At 35.5% G+C, this 19,556-nt stretch overlaps 1 protein-coding gene across 3 annotated transcripts in view; it reads left to right on the forward strand.

The window, feature by feature from the left end:
• The window catches only part of THSD7A (thrombospondin type 1 domain containing 7A), a 452,669-nt gene that overhangs the window by 426,902 nt on the left and 6,211 nt on the right, over positions 1-19,556 (forward strand). For all 3 annotated transcript variants that reach the window (XM_032303909.1, XM_032303911.1, XM_032303910.1), the window contains 6 exons: positions 1,325-1,440; positions 4,792-4,909; positions 5,363-5,508; positions 5,928-6,102; positions 10,181-10,354; positions 17,527-17,622. In XM_032303909.1, coding sequence (XP_032159800.1) covers positions 1,325-1,440; positions 4,792-4,909; positions 5,363-5,508; positions 5,928-6,102; positions 10,181-10,354; positions 17,527-17,622 — 825 coding nt within the window. The remainder of the gene's footprint in view (positions 1-1,324; positions 1,441-4,791; positions 4,910-5,362; positions 5,509-5,927; positions 6,103-10,180; positions 10,355-17,526; positions 17,623-19,556) is intronic.

Raw genomic sequence — 19,556 nt, forward strand, 5'->3', positions numbered from 1 at the left:
CAGCCCAGCAGCAACCACGTAAATACTGTTCATCCCCATCTGTGGCTCTCTTGGACATGATGCTTACTTTCCAAGAGATAATTCTTTATTTAAAGACAGAAATAGTTTTTAATAAACATCAAGATGTAGAGGATGTCTGCAAATATTGTGAAGAGAAATATTGTGAAGAGATGCGGGGATTAAGGCAGATTGTGAAGAGCCTAAGTGATCCTGTTCAAGACATCCTCCCACTTTGGGAAGGTGCAAGTAAAAGATATATCTTTCCCATAAGTATCAGGTTTACTGAAAGGTAAACATTCTCTTCAGGAGATGTTTAATCGCTATATCATCCTGGGACAATTCTTGGTGTGGAGACACTTTATGAGCACAATTAGTCTGATGTAAAAATGTCGGTAATCTTGAGCTACCAAAAAGTATATGACAAAGGTACTAATATTTCTGTATTATCAAAGGTACAGATGAAAAAGGATACATGGGTTGTTCATTCAGAAAAAAAGATTTATTAGGAATTCCCTTTTTTCCTATAACCCTTCCATACCATCAAGGCAGAGAGTCTAGGAAAGAAGAGAATGTGTTGGTTTACATGATGCATGGCAATACTGAAGCTTATCTGGGAATTCTTCCCGAGTAATTCTCACACCAAAATAAACTCCAAACCTCGTACCATAACACACAGCAGTCAGATTGGCTTTTTGCTTCCTTAGGTTTTTCTCTTCAGTTTCCTTTGATGATATAAAGAAGTCACAGTTCTCCAGGATATGCGATGCTACTCTGGAAAGATGAAAAAATCATTTTGCAAAAGACATGAAATAAAAGTACTAAATAGATCTGGCCAAAAGTGATTTTGAAATAAATAAGTATATATTTTAAAATATTCTAAGAATGAACAGTAAGCCAAATGGTATTTTATTTGACTAAAGCGACACAGTTAAAGTGGCACCCATTAAAATTATGATGATTTTGCTAAAATAAAACTAATGTTGAGTTTTAAATTTCTCCTTTTATTAGGGAAAAAAAATTTTAAGTGACATTTGATCTGCAGGCCAAAGCCAGTTTCACAATGTCACCAAACGGCTAGCTGTCGAAGATTGTCAAGTAGACATCTGCCTTCAAGAATAATCCCTGTAGCTTTGTGCAACCCCAGCAATTCCATTTGACTCTTGATATGTTCAAAGCCGGGACCCATATGCTCTGCATGTGGGATGATTGATTGTGGGGCTTAGGAAGCAGTTGTGAATTAAATATGGGATTCAGGTCATCAGAGTTTCATTTGAAATCTGTTTCCTACGTAGCCTTCTGTTCTGATGGGCTCCCTTCCTTTCAGACTGGAGTACATGTCAGCTGAGTGAGAAGGCAGTTTGTGGAAATGGCATTAAAACCAGGATGTTGGATTGTGTTCGAAGTGATGGCAAGTCGGTTGACCTGAAATATTGTGAAGAGGTGAGGGGATACTGTGTTATATCTGTGAGTAAATTCTTCCCTAATAATTTCGATTCATGCTGAGCCAAGTGACCTGTGCTCAGTGCAGCTCATTGCCAGCAGATGTTTCTCTGCGCTATTCAGAGGCTGCTAAGCACCCTCTTGTAAAGAAACAGTGTCCAAGTACTGATTTCTACACATAATTTCCTGTATTTTGTTCTGCTTGGAGCCCAAAGGTATGCTAATTAGCCTATTTTGAAAGAAATGCTTGGGGAACAATAAGTAATCAAGGTGAATAAAGGCAATAAATCTTAATCAGACTACTCATCATCTTTTGTAATTTCATGTGAATTTTGTGTTGCCTGGGACACCTGCCAAGAGCCATCATTTATTCTCTCTGTTGCTAAACATTGATCGCATGTGGTTTGGTAGCAGATTTTGATATTAGGATCTAATATCCAGCTGTGAGAGTCTAAGTACTCAGGTCTGATGAGAGCTTAAAATTCAGACAAAGGAGTGAAGTCTGCCACTGTAACTCGGAGGTACAGAGACTGCAGCTATTAATTTCCCAGTTTATAAAGTGATGTTGTCATTTCTAAGTATGACCTTATGAAATGTGGGAAACATAGTTGTTGGTCTTTCTTAGCTTTCATGAAGCTACACTTCATGTTGTAACGATTTTGTCTGACTCCCATACCAAATGTGTACTCACGTTCCTGACAGGTTTTAACTTCTCCTGCATGTAAGCCCCACTGGGTTAAACATGAACCAAGATAAGCAGGAGCTTCAATAGATCTTGGACATAGAGAGAGGACCTTATGACTCCATTAGGGTTCAATAAACACGGTGACCATAACTTCTATCTAAACATCCCAGGGGTTATATAAGCCCATAGTAAATTGTTCCAGCTCCTGAAAAAACTCTAGATGGAAATATCTTAATCCATTTGATATCTTTGTCATGTTGGCCCTAACAACTTTGTTATATCTGTCCATGGGAACAGAGTTCCCGAGTGTGCTGAAACCAAGTTGTTTACTTAATAAATTCCACTCACCACCATCTTATAACATAATTTAGTGTATTCACACTTTAATTGTAAATTTTATACCTGAATTAATTTGGTTTTGAAACTAGTAACATCAAAGTAATGTAATCATTATAAAAATAACATTAGTATTAATGAACATTATTATAGTCATATATTGGCTGGAGAGCTTTGATCTACTTCTAGTTAATTAATGTTATCTCCTTTTTTGCAAATGTACATATAAATGTCATCCTGGATCAGAATGAAATCTACCATGAATAGCTGAGAGCTTTGTGAAAGCTAAACCCAAATCATACAAAACCAATTTAAAAACATGACTATAGGACAGAGGGATACCCAGACTCCTTTATGTCTTTAGTGAAATATGAGTAAACCCTGAGAAATAACTAATTTCAATTATCCAGGAGTCTAGATAAACTTACTCTTATGCACTAATATTATAATGTTCAAATGCTGTGGTGACAATTAGGGATTCAAATTATAACATTCTAGTAAACACTGTCTTTAGGGAGAATAGTGCTCTCTCTGCAGGAATTGGAATAAACAACTCCTATCCCATTTTATCCATCCCCATGAATGCAGTAGTATTATATAATAGCCCTGAGAAAAGCTGGCTATCTTTTTTAATAATGGATTGATTGCCTACCTACTAATACATGTGCAAACCCTGCATTCAGCATAACAGCAGTAGCTAACTCTTGCTGTGTCCCTAACAGCCAAAAAGAAAAAAAAATGCCATTCCTACCCAACAAAAAGGACAATTAGGGTTAAACCCATCTAGCATGTATATAGCATTTTTCCTTTGATGTTTTCTTTATTCACCCAATATCTAGTAATTGGTTTCTCCTTTCCTATTCTTTGATCCCTGAACAGATTCCATTTACTTAGACACATAGGTTTAGACAGATGAGAGAGTAAGAGAGAGGGGGAAAAAAAGGACACAATAAATATAAGAAAAAAAGGAGCAGAGGGTTAAAATATCTTACTACTGGATGCCCAGGGCATCTATACACAGACATTCTTTTCAATTCTGTAGTGAAATGAGTCAGTAACAGTTGAATTCTGTGATTCAGATCTTCTCTCCTGAAAACAATGGTCTACCTTAAATGTTACACATCATTTTTTGCATATAATCACTGTAAGTCTTTCTTCGACCTCCCATGACTTTAAGTGACTTTATGAGACTTCAATGGATATGGTAAAAAATAGTAAAAAACTTTTTTACCGAATGCTCAGCTTTGTCAAGTATTACTGGTGGAGAATATAATGGGAGTGCCTGCAGAGGTATGTAGCCTGCAGTCATGACCTGATCCTCTCTCAGCGGATAACCTAGAGCCACAAGCTATACTTGGGCCACAACACAAGATTTCAGAAAAATTTTCTTTTGCCAGCTTTTGTTATGTACATTAGACACTTGAGCTTCCTTTCCATACAGAAATGAAACAAGATCTTGCAAATTCCCAAGGATTACTCCTGCCCCCCAAATTGTACTCTTCTAACAAGCTCTTAAATGTTTCTATTTTCATGCTACTTTGAACCTTGGACTTTTTAACTGTTTGTGTATACAGACAATGAGTTTGAAATCTCTGATTTTAAAAGTAGAATGCTTAAGTAAGGAACTCAATGCCAACAGAATGTCACAATATTAGTATCTGATGAGAGGCTAACCAGAATAAGAGAGTTATCCTACAGTTAGCTGCTGAGATCAGTTTTAGAAAATAAAATCTTTGTAAAAAAAAATAATAAATGCGTATGAAATAGTCATAACAAAAAGTTCTATTGAACAATATTTCCTTTTGAAAGAGATAGTATACTTAACAACTAATATTTTGTATTATTTCAGTGTGTTATAATAGTTTTGAATGGTGATTTGTCTTTCAAACCTTTTGCTTTTCAGTTTAACATGCACGTGAAAAAATAAGTTATATCCCAGAGATACCACTATAGATCTACGTATTGGTGATATTCTTGGTTTTTAACTAATGGAAAGGAATTGTGCTTACACCTCTTCATTCCTTGTTTAGGGAAGTTAAGCCAATTTTGAGACTAAAGCTACTTTTTTTCATGACTTAAACAGTTCAACAGCATTGAGTAAATGGGCTCCAGCACTCATCCTGTGCCCTTTGCTCCCACTCTTCTGGATTGATTGAGCCACTTTCTATTTTTAAGTGTGGGTGTTTGACCTCCAGGTACCTTTTTATTCTGTTATACATCTTGCTTTTTCTTCCTCTCCTCTCCACTACTCTACTTCTCTTCCTCCCTTCTTCTAAGCACTGAGCCATGCTTCCAGCTCAGGACAAACAGATCTGCCTCTCTCCTTGCAGCTTGGCCTGGAGAAGAACTGGCCAATGAACACATCCTGCATGGTGGAATGCCCGGTCAACTGTCAGCTTTCCGACTGGTCTCCTTGGTCAGAATGTTCTCAAACATGTGGCCTCACAGGTTTGTACCTTCATTAACATTAGACCCAAGGTCAAGGAAAAGGAAATAGGGCGCCTGGGTAGCTCAGTGGGTTAAGCCGCTGCCTTCGGCTCGGGTCATGATCTCAGGATCCTGGGATTGAGTCCTGCGTCAGGCTATCTGCTCAGCAGGGAGCCTGCTTTCCTCTCTCTCTCTCTCTCTCTCTCTGCCTGTCTCTCTGCCTACTTATGATCTCTCTCTGTCAAATAAATAAATAAAATCTTAAAAAAAAAAAAAGGAAATAAAATATCCTTCTTGCTTTAAGTCTTACCAGATAATCTTCAGAAAGGTTGAGTCAGTGTCTTTCTCTCCAAAACGTCTGAGCCTTACTCACCCCTCAGGTCTCCTCAGCAGAAAGGTCTGTGATGCCCTCTCTCAAGATACACGCTTGCACAAATATGTCACTAGAGTTGCATCCCTTTGTATCTCTTTAAGGAAAAATGGTCCGAAGACGCACAGTGACCCAGCCCTTTCAGGGTGATGGGCGGCCATGCCCTGCCCTGATGGAACAGTCCAAGCCTTGCCCAGTGAAACCCTGTTACCAGTGGCAGTATGGCCAGTGGTCTCTATGCCAAGTGCAGGTAATCAGATCTCAAGAAGTTGTATGGAAATGTGTGTCCTTTATCCGCAGAGACTTGTTTTCAGAAGTATTTTTCAGAGCTGACAGCATGTTTCCTCCTGAAGATTTTAGATGCTTTGCCATTTTGTAACTGTTTAATTAGTTTTGATAATAAGCAGTCCCTGTCCTGTGTTTTTTAAATCATTTGGAGACTGATTCATTTTAATGAAAATTTATTTGCCTGTCTTTGGCTAGAAAACAAATAGATTGTTCATTGTCTACTTTATAGCTAGTGTCCTATAGGACTTCTTCCCTAGGGTTACAAATGGTTCTTTAACTGCTCATAAATCAAAATCAGTGGTGTAGAGATGACTGTAAGTGATGAGCTTGCTAATGAATTATTTTTCTTTTCCTAATTAGTTATTTCTTCCTGCATTTCAGGATGCCCAGTGTGGCGAAGGGACCAGAACAAGGAACATTTCTTGTGTAGTGAGTGATGGATCAGCTGATGATTTCAGCAAAGTGGTGGATGAAGAATTCTGTACTGACATTGAACCCATCATAGATGGGAATAAAAAAATGGTTCTTGAGGACACCTGCACCCAGCCTTGCCCAGGTAACAATACCAAAACAGAATTCATAGTTTGGTCATTTCCTGTTAGCACCAGGGTTGAGAAAGGGGGATAGTCTAAGTTGTATAGTCTAAGTTGTGTCTATTTAGATACTCAAGTCCTGTCAGCAAGTTCTTCTCATTCAGTAGTATCTGTGCCAATAACTGGATACTGTAGTGTGGGTGAAGGGGGTACTGCCTTATTACCCAGGGAAGGGTGAAGTCTGGGTCTCCCATGTGGCCTCTGCTGACATCCACCCACCTGGAGTTTTAACACCTGCAGGGAATGGCAGTTAAGACCTTAGGCTCATGCTTGACAGGACAAGTATGACAGAATTTCCATTTAGGAAATTTAGGACTTCCAGGAGAAAGAGAAGCAGGATCTAAACACATAATGGCTAAAGAAAGATTAAGTCCTTATAACGAAAGCTTACTCTACGTCCTGAATAGAGTCAATAATAAATTTGCACATTGGTATATTGTAAATAAAACATAAAATGTAGAGAAATAACTAGAAAGCATCAAGAAAAAAACCAGATTACTTGCAACTGAAGGCAATCATTTAAAATTATAAAAGAATTCTTCTTAGTTACAATGAAAGCCAAAAGACAATGTAATGTATGCAAAGTGTGATGGCAAATGGTCATGAACCTCAAGTGCTATCCCCAGCTACATCACCAAGAGAAAAAAATGTATGGAAGAAAATATTGAAAGAAATTATTCCAATTCAAAGTTAGACACAAGGGGTTCATGCAGTAAAATGTGGAAAGCAAATATTATATATCAGATAGTTTAGAGATAATTGGCAAACAGTGAGAAGCTAATATTTAGGAATTTGGGCTTGAGGCAGAGAACTTGAGGGTAGATAGAAGTCAAAGTAAGTTCAATGTCAAACATGAGCCGAAGGCTTTGAGAAAGATGGGGGAAACACTTTATTATTAGTAGGCCAGGAAAGAAGAAGATTGGAAATAAACTGCCTATAGTTCACCCTCAGTGGAAAGTGCTTATTCTCTCAATTTGCATATAAGAAAAATATTAATATCTTTAAGAAATGTGTTATTTCACAACAAGATTCCCCCAAGATAAAAAGTATTTGGCAAACAAATATTGGAGACAAAAATAAATCCTACCTTTTTTACTTAGGTAGTCAAAGAAAATTTTAAAGTTGGAGAACATATTTTCAAAGGTTTATTCTAATGGAATTAAGTGTCTAAACACTGTAAAAAGCTGACAATAGAGGTGGTTCACTCATTCTCATTAATTTGCTTATTCTTCAGCAGGTAAGTTATTTGAGGAGATTATATTGGCAGTTTCTATAGTTTATCAAGATGAACTGAATAAAATTAAACAGAGCAGTAGATAAAACCCAATCCTTTGAACTAAGTGCTAGAGTTTGAGAGCATCCTCTCACTGTGCATATTCAACTGTAATGGTTTTGTGTGTACAGATGGGTTCCTCTACTTCAGGAGAAGAAAGAGCTTTTCAAAAATCTTACTTTCTAGACATAGGCTAAGTATTGCTTCTTGGGCATTCCAACACTTGCTAATAACAGCCTGATCCAGCAATTCCCCTGTTCCATTTCCTGCCCCCCCCAATACTGGCCCGATCTCAGTCCATATCTCACACAATTAAATTTAATAAAATCATTTTGCTTCACAACAGACTGAGGTTCAGGCGGTGGTAGCAGGTAAGGGCTCTGAGAAGAGCCAACGACGGAACGTTTGGGCTTCGATGTGCTGAATGGTCACATAGTCCCTGAAAGGTGACCAAAGCTAAAAGTTGGTAAGGCCCATCTCTTCCAAAGCCAATTCTCCAGGGCCATTAATACGATTATTGTGATACCCACAACACTGACCTCCTCGCCAGGCATTGGTGTCTACTTCCTTGTGGAGTTTCTCCTACTTGTTTTCATTATACTTCCTGCAGCCCAATCACCCATTCATTTGATTATTATCAAGTGTTATTGGGGGCCCTGCCGAGGGCTCAAGATTGGAGATACAGTGAGAGACAAATATACCCTGTCCACATTGAGTTTATCTTCTAATGGAAGAGAGAGTTGCAAATCTAATACTAATATAAGTAAATACAAGATTGAACTTTGTCCTAAGTGACCCAGAGGAAAGGAAGATCCCATAATATCCAACAGGGAAAACACACCATTCTAATTAAATTAATTATATATCCAGGAGGAGGCTGTTCTTTTTTGGTAAATTACAATCTATGCATCTCAGTACCTCTCTTGGCTGGTTTCCTCCAATAATGGGTTTTGAAAATTGGCAATACAGGAGCTACCAAACTTTAAAGAGCAAAATACTAAAGTAGGGATGTGCATTTCATACACTTGTCCTGTCTTTTACAGGCATAGTGTAGTTTATTATTATGCTTTGTATGGTCACAGTCACAATATGAAAGTATGTTTAGTACAAGCTAATGTCTCATTCTCATTTGTTGTTATTAAATCTCTGAAGCCTGAACTGGCTTCTTTGGGGGTGAGGAATATATAAATCACAGTCAATTACTAAAAGATGTTTTGAATTCTATTGTAAAATACACTATTTCAAGTGCTATAAGCAGAGAGATAAAACCTACCTTTTTTACTAGTAGGCTTTATTTCCATGTAGTCTGCAATAACTGAGGTAGAGTTATATTACCTTTATCTTGAGAGGAGTGTTTAAAATTTTAATAGTTTCCCCTGTGTAATTAAAAACTGGGGGACCAAAAAGTATTTAAACATGCTTGTAACACTTGTAAAATTTACTAGAATTTTCTGCACTTCAGGAGGACATTGAATATTAATGATATACTATTATAAAGATCTACAAAAATCACTCCACTTTACTATTATACATCTATTAGTCAATAATTCATGCCTGACCAAGATTTCTTAATTGTTAACACAAGACATGTTTTCATTAATCAGATCTCCAGGCAACTTTGTGCTAATATTAGACATCTGCAGCATAATGTAAGGCAATATGAATTATGCATGTGGTATGGCTAGAATAATTAACATGATAAGAATCCCTATGGATTTGTGTCTATCATAATACTGTATCCTCTGAACAGTATCATCAGTCAGTCCTGAAGAATGGATGGGTATATGGGAAAGATATTTCATTAACTCTTCCCTGTTCTCAAAATGGTTGAAGAGGTTGAACACATGATACACCAGGGTCCAGCAATTCCACTCCTAGGTATGAACCCAATAGAAATGCACATAAAAGTTCAAAGACTCATACTAAAATGTTCAAAACAGCAGTATTCCTAATAGAAAAAGTTTACAACTCTCCACTTACCCACCACTAGAATGGATATTGTAATACCTTCATATGGTGGAACAAAGTACAGCAGTAAGAATGATCAAACTAGAACTACATAAATACATGTGGATCTTGCAAACATAAAGGAGTGAGATATTTGTTGAAGATATGTACAGTGTAATTCCAGATATAACCCAAGAAGAGCTTCTGAATTTCTGAGAATGCCCCGTTGCTTGATATGAGTATTGGTTGCATGGTTTTGTAATCACGTTGAGAAAATTCCAACATTTTTTCATGTGTATTATTCTTCAGTAAATGATTGAAAAAAAGGAGAAGTGGATTGAGCTGTAGATCAGGTAAAATTACAAGCATTATTGCCACTACTCCAGTTGCTCAATTGGCTTTCTCACCTCCACACCTCTGGTAAGCAATAGGGGAGAAAAAAAGTATAAATGCCAGTTTTCTCAGCCTCAGAGTTCAAATTCTTTTGAAATTATAAGTACCTACAAGATGATATACCCTTTTATAATAATGACAAGAGTAGTGGTGGTAGGTTTTAAATCAACTATTTTTGTCTCTTCAGAGGAGGTGAATCACAAGGAAAAACTCCTTCAATCCATACTCCATACCCAATAACATCCACTCCAAAAGTAACATCGATACACACTTACAAATTCACAAATATTAAATAGTTATCTAAATCTTACAAATATCATGGTTTTTTGGTATGCTAGTCCTACATTTTCCAGTGAGGTTAAGAAGTAAAATTACTATGGGCCACTGTTTATTGGTATGGGTATAAACCAAAAACCTGTGTTTTGCAGGTGACTGTTATCTGAAGGACTGGTCTTCGTGGAGCCTGTGTCAGCTAACCTGTGTGAATGGTGAAGACCTAGGCTTTGGTGGAATACAGGTCCGTTCTAGAGCTGTGATTATACAGGAACTAGAAAATCAGCATCTGTGCCCAGAGCAAATGTTAGAAACAAAATCATGTAATGGTGAGTGCTGCAAATCATGAAATCTCTTTAATTCATTTTTACATTGATAGACAAAAGCACAAGATATGGACTTTTCTGTTCAATAAGTAATTTGCTAAGATCTTGCTTAAGACTGAGAATTAGGAGTATGATCCTGAATTTTAAAGCTTATAGGAAGAAAAATCTTTCCACCTTTCATAAATTAGATAAGAGATGTAAAAAAATGTCTATTTATGAGCTACAATAACTGAGAGCACATTATTTGTACACCCAGGACAACCCTTGTCACAACAGTATCCTTTATTTAAATCAGTGGAAACAAAAATCCACAGCAAAGTGAGAGGTTTCACTGTATTCTTAGAAATTGATAAAGTGTTGATAAGAATTTGACATAACACATGAACATACATGTTTATAGGTTTATATGTGTATGTATATGTACATATAGAGCCACACAATTCATGACATTTCCAAGAACCACTGCACATTAAAATGTCATAGTTTGGGAACACAGAGGCAGTCTAGATGAAAACCTAAGAATTTATAGGGTCAACGAACAACCCATTCCTTCCTGCTTGTGTTTTGAAACAATTAGGGAGTTTGACATTTAATAGCAAATAGAAGTCAAAATATTACTGTTATTACTGAAAAGTTGGAGGAGAGAGCTTAGAATGTGAAGGAACAATGCTTAGAATAAAAACCAAATGTGCTAGATGACTTAAGAAGTAGGTAGAATCATCCCCCTTGTCAGTTGAATCTTCCCAAATTCACCAACCAGATAAATCATTCCTTACGTCCTAGGACAATGTAGTAATGAAAATGAAATAAATCCCAGGGAAAGATTTGCTCAAACCAAAAGGACAAACAAAATTAGAAGTCACTAATGAAAATTACAAAAGAAATCTCCCCATGCACACACATGGGTAAAAACTAAAAACCACACTTCCAGGGCATTACATACCAAATGGCCTGTGGGAGGCAGCACGAAAGTTCTTAGGAGAGAACTTCAAGCCTTAAATGCCTAAATGGGAAGGAGAAAAGTTTAAAATGAGCTAAGCATTAAACTCAAGAGAATTTTTTTTTAAAGAAAAAGTAGAATGTAACTAATACAGATAAATATAAATTTCATGAGATAGAAAACAAGATAATTAGCAACCAATAGTTGACCAAAACTAAATAGACCACCTCAAGGTAAAAATCAAGGGGGAAAAAAAAAAAAGCAAAATCAATACTGCAAAATGGGGGAAAAAATAAAAATCAATATTACAACAAATAGAATGGAGTTTGAAAATATATTTTTGAATAAATTTTGCTAATATAAATACTTCAAGGTAATCTAGAATGTTGTTGTAATTTATACCAAGAATAATTGAGAATCTACACCATGGAGTCTGTAACTATTTAAAACTCAGATTTATTGGGACGCCTGGATGGCTCACTGGGTTAAGCCACTGCCTTCGACTTAGGTCATGATCCCGGGGTCCTGTGATCGAGTCCTGCATGGGGCATCTTGCTCAGCAGGGAGTCTGCCTCTTTCTCTGCCTCTGCCTGCCTCTCTGCCTGCTTGTGTGCTTTCTCTCTCTCTCTTTCTGGAAAATAAATAAATAAAATCTTTAAAAATTAAAAAAAACTCAGATATATCAAATATTTGAGTTTTACCAAAATTTAAAGAAACAAACCACTCCCTTTTATGTGAAATCTTAAAAAATAAAGTTGTGTGGGGAAAAAAGATGAGGAAAATCTCTCCAGCTCCATGAGAGCACAACCCTGTCAGTAAAATCAGTTAATAAATTCACCAATGAAAATAGATGTCAAATCATGAAAGAGTATTATCTAACCAAACCATTAATATCTTATGATTTTGAAAGTACAAAGATGCCTAAATATTAGGAAAAACTAATGTAAGTCCTCACAGCAACAGAAAAAATGGCATATAATTTTTAAATATGCGTTGAAAAGGTGTTCATATAATGCAAAATTAATTTACAATAAAAATTTCCCAATACAACTTGAACTAGAAGGAAATCATTTTACCTGATAAATGTAATGTACCAAAACTAACAGCATACATCATAATATTAGGGGAAACATAAGAGACATTCCCTTGCAATCAGTAACAAAGCAAGGATGCTCACTGTGGCTACTTCTTTTCAACCTAGTAAAGAAGGTTCTAGCCAAAACACAACCAGAAGCTCAATACTTGAAAACAAAGAAATAACCATTCAGATTACTATATGATTTTCACCTTAAAAATTGTAACAGAAAACAAAAAAATAATAGAACATCGCTCATGATAAAAACTCAACAGGTGGTTCTCAGCATAGCAAAGGCCATCTTTGACAAACCCACAGCTAACATTATTACACTTCATAGACCAGCTCGTAATTGTTCATCATTAAGGACAGAAGTACAACAAGGATATTATCCTCCCTCACCACTTGTAGTCAGTGTACTACTGGAAATCCGAGCTATCAGATAATAAAAAGAAATGAGAAGCATCCAAGTTGGTAAGGAAGAAGTAAAACTGTCACTGCTTACAGATGATGTAATATTATACACAGAAGACCCTCCCCCCAAAAACTATTAGAATAAAATGAATCACGTTAAGTTGCAGGATACAAAATTGATATATAGAAACCCATTGCATTTCTACAGACTAATAACAAAACAGAAGAAAAAGAAACTTCATTTACAATTGTACCAAAAAGAATACAATATCTAGAAATAAACTTAACGGAGGAAGTAAAAGACTGTATACTGAAAATCATAAGGCATTGATGAGGGAAATTAGAGACCACATACATAAATGGAAAGAGAGATCATGCTCATGGATTGGAAGAATGAGTATAACCCCTACCAAAGTACCAGTAGGTTTTGTTTTGTTTTGTTTGTTTGTTTGTTTGTTTACAGAACTAGCACAAATAATCATAAGATTTATATGGAATCAAAAAAACTGAACAGCCAAAACAATCTTGAGAAAGAGCAACAAAGCTGAAAGTAGCACAGTTGCAGATGTCAAACTTACTACAAAGCTATATTAATCAAAACAGTATGGAATTGGCATAAAAATAGGCCCCTAAATCAGTAGAACATAAAGCCCAGAAACAAACCCACACTTACATGGTCAATTAATCCACCCCAAGGAAGGCAAGAAGATACAGCAGGGAAAAGACAGTCTCTTTAATAAATGGTACTGGGAAAACTGGATAGCTACATGTGAAAGAATAAAACTGGATCACTTTCTTATGCCACACATAAAAATAAGCCCCAAATCAATTAAGGACCTAAATGTAATACCTGACACCATAAAACTCCGAGAAGAAAACATAGGCAGTAATTTCTTTGACATTGGCCTTAGCAACATTTTTTTAGACAGGTCTCCTCAGGCCAGAGAAACAAAAGCAGAAATAAAACTATCGGGACTACACCAAAATTAAAAGCTTGTACAGAGAAGGAAACCAACAACAAGGCAACCTACTGAATGGGAGAAGATATTTGCAAATGATTTTTCCAATAATGGGTTAATCTCAAGACTATATAAAGAACTTACACAACTCAGTACAAACAAAATCTAATGAAAAAAATGGGCAGAGGACCTGTATAGATATTTTTTCAAGAAAGGTAACGGATGGCCAAAAAGCAAATGAAAAGATGCTCAACATCACTAATCATCAGGGGAATGCAAGTCAAGACCACAGTGAGAATTTCCTCATACCAGTCAGATGGCTAGTTTCAAAAAGACAAGTGTTGGCAAGGATGTGGACGATGGGAACCCTCGTGCATTCTTGGCAGGAACCTCAAAGGGTCCAGCCACTATAGTGACCAGTATGGAGGTTCCTCAAAAAATTAAAACTACTTTATGACCCAGTAATTCTACTTCTGGGTATTTACCCAAATAAAAGAAAAAAAAACCCACTAATTTAAAAAAATATATGCACCCCATGTTTATTACAGTATTATTAGCCAAGATACAAAAGCAAGCTAAATGTCCATCAATAAATGGCTCAAAATGTTGTATATGAATATACAATATTCCATTACTCAGCCATACGAAAGCATGTGATCTTGCCATTTGAGACAACATGGAGGAACCTAAGGGCATTATGTTAGGTGAAACAGGTCAGACAAAGACAAATACCACATGATTTCCCTTAGATATGAAACCTAAAAAACAAAATGAACGAACAAAACAAACACAGAAACAGAAGCATAAGTACAGCGAACTAACTAGGCTGCCAGACTGGGGGTAGGTGAAATAGATGAAGGGAACCAAAGAGGTACAAATTTCCAGTTACAGTGTAATTAAGTCACAGGGATAAAAAGTATAATAACATCACAGGGCATGTGGTCAGTAAAATTGTAATAACTTTGTGTGGTGACAGATGGTAACTAAACTTACTATGGTGAGTGTTTTATAATGTATGTAATTGTTGCAACACTGGTTATATATCTGAAATGAATACTTTGTCAACTATACTTGAATAAAAAAATAAAATCTTTTACCAGTAAGACTCAGGTACAAAATTTAATTAGAAAAAATTTGAATCAAAATAAAACTACAAGTAGAAATATATTTAATAGAAATGATATAAGAATAGTAGTGATGAAATCTTATTGAAGCATGTAAACAATGAAAACATTAGTAAAATAGGCATGTTCATGGGTAGGCCTCAATATCATTACATTTCAATTTTATACTAACTTATCTATAAATTCCCTGTAATTTAAAAAGATTTTCAAGTAATCTGAGAAATTGATCTGAGAAGTTGAAGACCAAGAAGATTCAGAATTATTAAAGTCCAGAATTTCAAGAAGAGAAAATGGAAGAGGTCAAAGAGCTTTCATGGCTTTATTCAAGATTTATTCTATAGCACTAATAATTGAAAAAAAAAATGACCAGTCAACAATAAAGCAATTAGACTAATAAACAGAGGATCCCAGGAACATATTTTAATATATAAGTACATAACAGAACTGAAACTCAGTAGGATAATGGTAGGTAAATGTTGAAATACTTTTTTATCTACAGAATGTTTTTAAAATTATCTGTAAGCTCACACATATACAAAACTGATAAATTAATAAACTAAATAAATTATAAACCCAAAAGGTGAAGAGCATAACTGTCAAACACTTGAAGGAAATATAGGAGAATATCATTATGAACTCAAGGTAGAGAAGAATTTCCTAAATGACAGGACAAACACAAAAATGGGAAAGATGAAAAATTAAATCTTCTACATAGTAATAGATCCTAAACAAGGTTAGCAGAGAAGCCAAAGACTTAGAAAAGGTATTTGTGAAGTCAGTTAATTTCCAAGGATTAGTATCTAGAACAACAGTTTTATAACTTTTTGGTCTAATTTTATATTCTTAAAATTGTATGAGGACACCAAATTTTCTTTTGTGAGTTATATATACACAAAAGTTTATATTAAAAATGAGATTTAAATAACCAAAAACCAATTTTATGTAACAATAATACTTCCTGAAAAATAGCTACTTTGCAAAATAAAAACAATAACTTTGATAAACATGGTCTTGTTTTACATATTTGCAAATATATAATGTCTGCCTTAGAGGAAGACAGCTGGATTCTCATCTCTGTTTCTAGACTCAATCTCTTGTAGTCTTAGTTTAGTTTATGTATACGAAGAAAATCCAGCTCTACTCACACAGATGTGTAGTTGAAAAAAAGGGAAATACACACACACACACACACACACACACACACACACACAAAGTCTGAAAGAATGTCTAAGTCTCCCAGGTTCTCTGGACCCTACTTTGAGAACTGCTATTCTAGAGTAATTCCCACAATTCAATAAGAAAAGGCATAGATTTCAGGAGGATAAAAAAAATGGCCACAAGATATAAAGAAGCAACACTCATAAGAAGTCGTCTAAATACCCCCAAACATTTGTTACTCTTTAATAGCATTAATAAAGAACTACAATTTAAAATGATGATAGAGCTTCCACACCCACTAGACTAACCAAAAATTTTAAATCTGGCAATTATAAATGTTCGTGAAGGCTCAAACAATGATAACCTTTATTTGCTGCTGGTGGATATGCGGATTGTCACTTTTTAGAGGAAAAAATAAAGACTTAGTAAAGTTTCAGCCATCCCTATAGTGATACCCAGAAATTTGTCTTCTAGACATTTACCTTAAAGGAGAATGAAGAGAGGAAGAGAGTTGCACAAGATTGACCACAGAGGCATTGCTCTAACAGCAAAAGTTGAAAACAACCTAAAAGGCCATTCAGAGGAAATACCTTAAAAGGAAAAAAAAAAAAGTGCCATTTAGTACAGTGGAATTCTATATAGCAGTTAAAATAAATGTACTATAGCTACATTAAAAAAAACAAATATTTCATCTGTATAATTCAGAATGATACATAGAGTAATGATACTTCTTAAAACTTTTAATAATACAGTTGACCCTTGAACTGAAGGTTTGAATTGCCCAGATCCACTTACATGAGAGGTTTTTTTTAAAATATAAATAGAATACAGGGACTCCTGGGTGCCTCAGTAGGTTAAACATCTGCCTTCAGCTCAGGTCATGATCCCAGGGTCCTGGGATCAAGTCCTGCATCAGGCTCCTTGCTCAGCAGGGAGCTTCTCCCTCTGCAATGCCCTCCCTTCCTAGTGCTCTCTCTCTCTCTCTGACAAATAAAATCTTTTAAAAAATAATAAATACAGTATAAAATATTTTCCATTCCATATGGTTTTCTTAGTAATATTTTTTTCTAGCTTACATTATTATAAGCATATAGTATGTAACATATAACACAATTAACTCAGATTTTGTGTTATCAATAAGGCTTCTAGTCAACAGTAGGATGTTAGTAGTTAAGTTTTGGGAGAGTCAAAAGTTATGCACAGATTTTAGACTGCATAGGGGTACATGCCCCAAATCCCCATGTTGTTCAAGGATCAACTGTACTGTATTATCATTAAAAGAATAAAAACCATGGCAAAAAAAAAAGATTTAGGAATAGATCAGGAATTTTTATAACAATTTTACAACATCTATATGGCAATTCCAAGAAAATAACATTTGAATAATTTTTGAGATGAACTTACCACTTTTACAATTGTTTATAAATATTTCTTAATATTCTTTCCCCATGATTGTCCTTCTAGACAGCAGAATGCTTCTGTTCATGTTTATTGTGTCCCTGCAGATGGACAGTGTTATGAGTATAAATGGATGGCCAGTGCCTGGAAGGGTTCTTCCCGAACAGTCTGGTGTCAAAGGTCAGATGGTATAAATGTAACAGGTAAACTTCCAATTTCTCTGTTTTTTAAAAGTCTTCCTGTAACACACATACAGTTGGTTCAACAAAATAATGTAACAGGTAAACTTCCAATTTCTCTGTTTTTTAAAAGTCTTCCTGTAACACACATTCAGTTGGTTCAACAAAATAGTGAAAGATATTCTTTCACTATTTAGCACATGTTTGGGATTCAGTTTCTAGGCTGTACTAATGTAACCAGTAATTGTTTTATTTTTTATTATTTCAATTAAATTCTCCCTCATCCAGCCATTTTAGACAATCTAGCTAGAACTTAGTTAACATACTCTGTAATTCCAATAAATTATCCTCAAATTGCCTTCCCTAAAAATTTTATGTGAATAACTCACCATGTTCTCAAAAAAAAAAAAATCAGTATTTTGTTGACTATATCTCTTTCTGTACCTCAAAAACAATACAGATGAAGGCCAAAAATATTATCAAGGGAATGTAATTATACAAAGCTAAATGTCTTGAATTATCTTGCTTGAATTCAGAAATCTATAATTCAGGTTTTTTTTAAATTAATTAATAGGTAAGAGTATTAGATCTCAAGCCGAGAGTATCTGGGTAGTTAACCTACTCTATCCCCACTCAAAAATTATATAGTCAAGAAACCCAAATGAGAAATTTTTCTGAAATTGACCCAAATATACCAAAGAGCTTCTCTAATCTGTGATTACTGAAAGTTTCCTTACCTAAACTCAGTAAATGCCAGAGTTCTTAAGGACCCTGTGAAGTGGAGAGAAACTTGGTTCCAGATATGTACCTTGTAAATTTCCTAGGAAGAAATCAAGGTCAGAACAAGAAGCTCAACCTTAAGCACATGACCCAAAGATCTAATGTCTCTCCTTTAACATTTTTGTAGATCTAATCTATAGAAATCTTCATAGTGTACCAGTAGCAAAAATTTTGAGAGCGACTCTTCAGGGGGACCTGCTGACTTACTGCCATTGTTTTGGCCCTCTGGCAGAGATAAAAAGTAATGTGCATCTGGGTGCCTGTTAGTAATGTCCATTTATAAATTTAGCTGTAATATATACAGTAAGATAACAGGAACAGAGATCAATATGCTTTTTGGAAAGCATCAATTTTTATATTAGATTTTAAATTACCTGGATTTATTTAAACCTAATTTACTTATTTCCTATGAAAGCTGGAACAGGATATCAAATTATATTCTTGGGAAGGTAAGATTGTATACATGAGAAATCTATATCAAGAAACCATTGATAACAGCAATTCCCAGTGGACACATATATAAGAAAGAAGAGACACCTACCAGGAAACTTTTCTCTCTCACAATATTATTTACGGCGGGGGGGGGGGGGGGGGGGGAGCGGATCTCTTCCAACCACACCACTGTAAGAGGCCTAAGGGGGGAAAGCACCCTAGGAAGGGAAGCATAGTTTTTCTGAATTTGAAGGCACTTATAGAGATGGTCCATTCAACTCAAGTGTTGAAAATGAAGGTCTACATTCTTCTTGAAGCTATTCAGAGGGAACACTGGAGTTTTCCCAGAGGGTCCTATTACTTTTCATGGTTTTTTTTTTTTTTCCTCCCCAAATATGGGTGCAAGTAATATTCATCTGCTGTTTATTCTACATGTTAAAAGTTCTTTTTCCACTAAATTTGGGGATACTCCTCAATGCAATACAAAGGTAAGTCCAGTTTTAAAAGGCTTACCTGTAGACATCATGTGTTCACCTTCTTTTTAATCCATTGAAGTACCCAGTGTATTTCTTTCTGATACTCTGAAACCAAAAAGGCCAGTGTGTAAATGATATGTAATAAACTCTATATGCATTCTTCTTCCATCTTTTAGGAGAAATGGGATTCTTTATGAGAAATACACAAGCATGTAAAGTATATTACCTATCCTGATCAATTGCTTTAGTTTTATGAAGTCGTCCTTATTA

Source organism: Mustela erminea, chromosome 11 (genome assembly GCF_009829155.1).
Source record: "Mustela erminea isolate mMusErm1 chromosome 11, mMusErm1.Pri, whole genome shotgun sequence".
Lineage (NCBI taxonomy): Eukaryota > Metazoa > Chordata > Mammalia > Carnivora > Mustelidae > Mustela > Mustela erminea.